Genomic DNA, 6,567 nt, shown 5'->3' on the forward strand with positions numbered 1-6,567 from the left:
ATAATAATAATAATAATTCATTTTATTTGTATAGCGCTTTTCAAGAACTCAAAGACGCTTCACAGGATAAAAGCAAAGCAATAAAAGCATTAAACAACAAGCAACAAATACAAAGATAGACAATATAGAAATACAGCAAATGGCGGGGAAAAAAAAACAAAACAAAAAAACCCAGTAAATATCGAGATAGAGCCGAGGCCTAGGTGGGAAAAGCGGAGCAGATGAGTTTTTAATTTACATTTAAATATTACTGGGTCTGAGGTGTCCTGAATATGTTGTGGGAGGGAGCTCCAGAGGGTGGGGGCGGCGACAGAGAAGGCCCTGTCCCCCCAGGTCCGGTGCTTGGTCCTGGGAACGATCAAGAGGTTTGAATTTTGGGAGCAGAGGGTCCATGAAGGGGTGTAGGGGTGGAGCATGTCACTGAGGTAAGAGAAGCCTGATTATGGAGCACTTTGTGGGTGAGTAGAGGGATTTTGAAGTTGATACGAAATGGGATGGGAAGCCAGTGAAGGTTCTGAAGAACAGGGGTGATGTGGTCTCGGGAGCGGGTGTGGGTGAGGAGGCGGGCGGCAGAGTTTTGGATGTATTGGAGTCTACTGAGGAGGTTGGAGGTGGTACCGTAGAGGAATAAAACCAATGCAGCATGGTTGAAAAACTGTATACAGAGCAACCAGTTGTTGGATGACGCATTCAGCACGATGAAACATCTGTCTGATGTGTGGCATAGCAGTGAAGAGAGGTTGTAAAAAGGTAAATAGTTAAATATCGAGAGTATGTAGAGCTACCTTTTTATTTGTCAGTGTCAGTAACACCTGTGGGTTCTTGAAAAAATGCATATGCTAATTCTAGTTGTTTTATTTTTTTTACGTTTTGTAAATTAAGTAAAGTAATTAGCTGTCTTTTTATGGTTTATGGCATTATATATATATATATTTTTTTGATGTTACACAGAAGACCTTTCTCTCTGTTTCTTTTTATATCTCAGTGAAAAATAAACCCACAGTGCAGAAAAAATGTGACAGGAAATATTGAATTATTCCTCCTTTGAATGTTCGTCTTAGTGCTCTGATATAATTCTGGTATAATTGTGGCCAAACCTGTTTAAAGCTAATAAAAATAAACGTTTCTACTGGATGACATTGTTTTGTTCCATCTGAATCCATTTTACTGTAACTATATTCTGAGCAGCCTGTGTTTACTGCTGTTTGCATGACTGATTGCGGGTGTATAATCAGTTTTCACAGCTCCAGTGGTGAGAAAAGAAAAAAAAAAAGATGAAATCATAATTTAATCAAAAGTTTTTTGTGTGTCTTTGTTTTATAAAAGTAAAGTTTGGTCTTCTAGGTCACCTTTTCGGTCATAAAAGCACTTAATCACCAGTGGAAGTCCACTTTATGAGGTTGCTCGCAGGAAAAATGGCTTTCACGAGTCTCAGCCATAAATCTGGGATGAATCCAGGCCACCAGGACGGACGGCGTCCTCTCCTTGAACCCGTTAAGACGCTCTGTCTGGATCACTGACTTACCTGGGCTGCTCTTATCATTCGCGGGTCTCTGATTGACAGATGAACTGTCTGGTGAAGTGCCTCGAAATGCCACGGCATTATCAGGGGCGCCCTAATAATGCCTTATTTCTACTTCTCGTGGCATTTTTTGAACTCCAGAAAGTGACTCTTTGTGTCTGTGTGTGTGTGCAGGATCGGCTCCTGGGCCTCCATGTTCAGCGTCATCCCGACCATCTGCTTCGGCTTCCAAGTGAGTGCGACTGTTTGAAATGTATTCGTGTAAGACCGTCTGAGACTTTGGTTAACATGTGTTTGCAGCATCATGCTGGTGTAAGGCTGGAGGCCGCCGAGCACGCAGCTGTCTGTGGAGGAGGAATTATACATGGATGCTTCACACCGTGCAGCTTTGACTGGTAGTAAATGGATGCGACCACACGGGGAAGTGATTTACAAGTGAGAAGTGAAGCGTGTCTCCATTTGATCTTAAATGATGGTTTTTCCATATTTAAAAAAATGAAGTTCCCTCAGAATCAGCTGATATTTTTTAAACGGACAGTCACTTTAGTATATTTAATGAAGCCGTGCAAAGTTTTACCTTCAAACTCTGAATATTTTCAGTTACTGTCCTTGAAGTTCAGAGTGGTGGGCTGTAGTTTTGCGCTTTTTAATTTGTGTTACTTTTTCCAGCGTTTATGAATCATCCAGGTGCCAAAACTTGTTTATAAGCTTCAATGTCACAGATATTAAACTGCTGCAGTTTTTCTGTTGAAACTCTGATATATTCCTTGATATCGATGCTCAGAGTTGGTAATAGCAAAACCCACCTGGAGTGGATGTAACCAAGTTTGAGCATTAATATTATGGGATGTATCAGAGTTTCAACAGCAAAACTACAACAGTTTAGAGTCACAGGAACAAGCATTAGTACCCCAAATGTGTTTCTGTTTCAGTTTGGCCAAAATAAGTCAAAAATGACAAACAAATGTCCAAAATTAGTCAAAAAAATTGTCTAAGACACCTCAAAGTTATACAAATTGCCTCAAAATCTTTTTAAAAAATGATAAAGTTACACAAAATGACTCATAATGTTCCAAAATGACTGGGAACTTTTCCAAAATAATAATAAATATAGTGAAACATTTACAAAGAAAGGTAAAAACTGGCCTAAATGACTCAAAAATGGTCCAAAAAGACTCAGAGCTCGATCAAAACGTCATAAATCCATCTAAATGTATCAGAAACATGCCGTGATTGAGTTAAAACTGAACCAAAATGAATCAAAACTTTGCCATAAATTTTACAACCAGTTTTGAGCATCAATATTATGGGATGTATCATAGCTTCAACAGTAAAACTGCACCAGTTTAATGTCGATAACAGAAACAATCACTGCTACCCTGGATGTGTTTCTGTTTTCTAGTAATTCACTGGAAGAATCTTTAAAAAGGTGCATTATGGGTAACGTTTGAGGCTCATATCAGCATGTGTAATAGGTGGTTGGTCAGAACAAGCTCGAGCAAATGAAAGGTCTCATTTTTAGCTGCATTTTGAAACCAGGCTCATCTTCTGGTCACGAATCCTTTCTGTGTCAAACCAATTTTCTGATGTAATCATATTTTAACACTCCTGAATGTCGCCTATGACTGTGAAATGAAGGAAGATGATGTGCAATCCTGGAATCCAACACTTCCGTCTCTTCGTCTCTGCCGTGATGTCCGACCGTAATGATTGTGAAGCGGTGATTTTTAAAGTAAAATGGTTGCCAATGTTGCTTTAACCATTTAGCTGCAGCCTGATTTGCACAACGTTTGAATCAAAAAGAAACTTTGGCCAACAGCTGCTAACGCTGGAGGAGGAAGTTCAGTTTCAGGCATCAGTGAGGATGCAGAGCTCAGCGCTGTTCACTGAATTACTGCCAAATGTTTGTAGCTTCGCCTGGCGAGAGATTTTGGACAGACATGTGTGGAAAGACTCTGTTAGCGATCTGCTGCCTGTCAGCTGCGTATGAAGACTGATATTTCATCCCGCTAACGTTTATGGTTGTTAATGCGTAGCTACGTTTACTCCTAAATTTATCCTGCTCACCAAGATCAACACAAAGGCTGCAGATGCCAAACAGAACCGTGTGGAGATGGTTCCAGAGCAACAACACAGTTTATTTTAAAGGTTCTCGGTGTAACATTTAGAAAACCCTTGTTGTTAATGACACTAGTGGCCGTAAAGTAAACTGCAGCAACACGTTGCTCGTGCTTGCAATTCGTAGATAGAAGCTAAACCATATTTGAATTTAGTAATATCGATTTCTAGTAATGAAGGAGACCAATACCTGATATTTGGTACCATTTGCTGTTAAAATGAACATCTTGGTGCTGACGTTGACCTCAGTTTTCCCTCAGTGTTCATCACATTCCCATTTGGCCAGACTGGCTTCACTCAACTTGTGGAGCTTGTGTTGGAGTCTGTGGGAGCTTGTTGGAGTTTGTTTACCACATTTTGTGAGTAGAAACGTCTCGTTCTTTGGATTTTACCAAAATTCGCCCCGGGTCTATTAAGGCCAGGAAAATCTTAGTTGGCTGAAGTTAAACATACTCTTCAATCAGCTGATTGGTGATGGGAAAAACTAAATAAATCTACAATATCTCTAGATGACCTAAATGAGCCACAGCACACTGACCTGCTCTCTACCTGCAGCCTTAGTAGCCCTTTTTAATTCTAGATCAACATAAAAAGCTAGTATTTGCTGCATATTTAATCATGTTAACCTGGTTATTTCATGCTGTACAGACTCGGAACAGACCGTCGAGTCCCTGCCAATAGTCATTCTGAAAATATATCAACTGGTGATCCAGCAGCAAGAACTACTGACAAATGTAAACACTGACAAGTTTGCTGCTGTTTTTACATGATCTGGCATGTTGGTTGTTGAGCTGTGATAAACAAACTGTTGTTTCTAGAAGTTACGCTCCACCTTCAGGCCATCAGTTTGAACAAAATGCAGCAACACCGACGACCTCTTTGCCTTGGTGTCAGTTAATTTGGAACCGAGCGACTCTGAGTAAATGTTCAGTGAACTTCAAATAAGTTAGCAAACTCCATTAGGTTGGACCAGTGTTCACAGCAGTCTGTTCCTTCTGCTGCCAAGTGTAATTCACAAGTAGTCTGCTCCTCCTGCCAGCGAAAATAATGGATCTACCATGGAAGTTGTTGATGTGGAGCTTTTCTCCTCATAAAAGTAACACCAAAGATTAGTTGATGAATGACAGTTTGGTCTGATAGGAGCATTTCAACCAACAGAATCGACCAGGAAGCTACAACCTTAGAGTCCCTTTACGTAGCAATCAGTCTACAGGCTGTTATGTTACAATACTTTCACCCATTGGCATCAAAAAAAGCAACTGGAACATGTACATTTCTTTACAGTTTTAGACAAAACACCCTGAAGTATCTTTTTTCCAAACATGTCAACCCTCTTGTACGCCAAACCCAATGGGAAAAACCATAGAAAAACCAATAAATGGCAGCAAAATGTTAAGATTTACTAAAAATGATGGATGTTTGACTGCATTATTGGACTTTAAATCAAAACGTTACCATAGAACCCTACATCAGAGGGAGAATCAGCCACAGGTTACGCCCCCGACAAATGTTAGGCTTTAACACAGAACAGCTTGACTTTAAAAACACCTACACTGGCATAGATTTTCATATTTACCCCCTAATTATGTTACAGTGGTGGAAAGTACGTATAATTAGAAGACCTACTGCATGAGTTAAAGTGGGTTTTCCATTCACAGCCGCTGTGTTGTGGAGGCAGCAGATGGATTATCTCAAAACCTGAGCAAATATAAAAAAGAAAACGTCTTTTAGAGTTTGGTTTCATCTCGAGCTCCGGCGTATTAGTGTGTCAAGAGTGACGGCAGTTATTGAATGGTAGGTTTCCTCAATAATCTTTAGGGCTTTCTTGGCAGAGTGTGTTTAACTGCAATGTAAAGGTCAGCGGGCCGACGCTCGCTGCGCTCGGCGGGAGCTCCGCAGAGCGAGCTTTTCATATTTAATAGCAAAGGTAGAGTGCGTGGAAAAAGATCATTCTGTCAATCCGAAGCAGGACGGGCTGATGTGTAACTCCCCAAGTTGCCAAGGTAACCCCTGAAGGCTGCTGGCGGGATCTAATAAAAGGCGGCCAAAGTGCGAAGGGATTGATGCATGTCCTCTCAATACACACACACACTCTCCCTCCGGGTGAATGATTGCAGTGCGAAGGGGTTGAAAAGAGAGCTGATGAGATCCTGAGAGGTGGCGCGGGGGCAGGAGAGGCAGATTTAAAGCCAGGTGACGGCAGCTGGGATCAAGTGGGGACAAGAGTGTGTCTCCTGGAATCTGTGATGGTTTAAGTCGGCCCAAGTTGCGCCTCCATTTAATTCCCGACCTCCAGTCCATCACACCGGCAGAAAGATCAGAGATAATAAGACCTCTGGATCTTCAGGCTCCCCAGCAGATGAGAAAAATCTCATGTTGGCCGAAAAGAGACTCGCGCAATCTCCGGTTTAATGTGACCGCTGCTGTCACCTTCAACCAGAAAGACACAACTAGGACACCAAGTGAGATGAGTTTCTGCTCTGTGCTTGTTTCAGTGTCACGAGGCGTCCATCGCCATCTACAGCAGCATGGAGAACCAGCGGCTCTCGCACTGGGTCTTCATCTCCGTGGTCTCCATGATCTTCTGCCTCATCATTTACTCCCTCACAGGTCAGAAGAGTTTGTGTTTAACACTCTGCTCATGATCACCTTTTCCCCCTTCATCTGTAGAGTTGCTTGTTTTCGTTTCTGTCCTGACAGTTTAAAAGCTTTTACACCCACATTTTCATTCACTATGTAATCATTTACGAACACGGATAGTCTGATAAACCAAAACGTCTCTACGGATAATATATGGCTCCATATTTAAAAAGGCTTGTCTGTTAATTCTCCCACTTTTGCAGAACATTACCTTTCAATATTTATATTTTACTCCTGTTGTGTCTACAGTGTCTGATTCTGTTCTAGTTGCATGATTACAGTGTCTA

At 41.4% G+C, this 6,567-nt stretch overlaps 1 protein-coding gene across 1 annotated transcript in view; it reads left to right on the forward strand.

The window, feature by feature from the left end:
- LOC103375596 (putative sodium-coupled neutral amino acid transporter 8) overlaps nucleotides 1–6,567 on the forward strand; it is a gene marked incomplete at its 5' end in the record, with an annotated part of 16,538 nt that overhangs the window by 3,737 nt on the left and 6,234 nt on the right. The window contains 2 exons of the mRNA XM_008305907.1: nucleotides 1,697–1,754; nucleotides 6,136–6,250. Coding sequence (XP_008304129.1) covers nucleotides 1,697–1,754; nucleotides 6,136–6,250 — 173 coding nt within the window. The remainder of the gene's footprint in view (nucleotides 1–1,696; nucleotides 1,755–6,135; nucleotides 6,251–6,567) is intronic.

The sequence above is a fragment of the Stegastes partitus genome, unplaced genomic scaffold (genome assembly GCF_000690725.1).
Source record: "Stegastes partitus isolate 25-593 unplaced genomic scaffold, Stegastes_partitus-1.0.2 Scaffold2693, whole genome shotgun sequence".
In the NCBI taxonomy this organism is placed as follows: Eukaryota; Metazoa; Chordata; class Actinopteri; family Pomacentridae; genus Stegastes; species Stegastes partitus.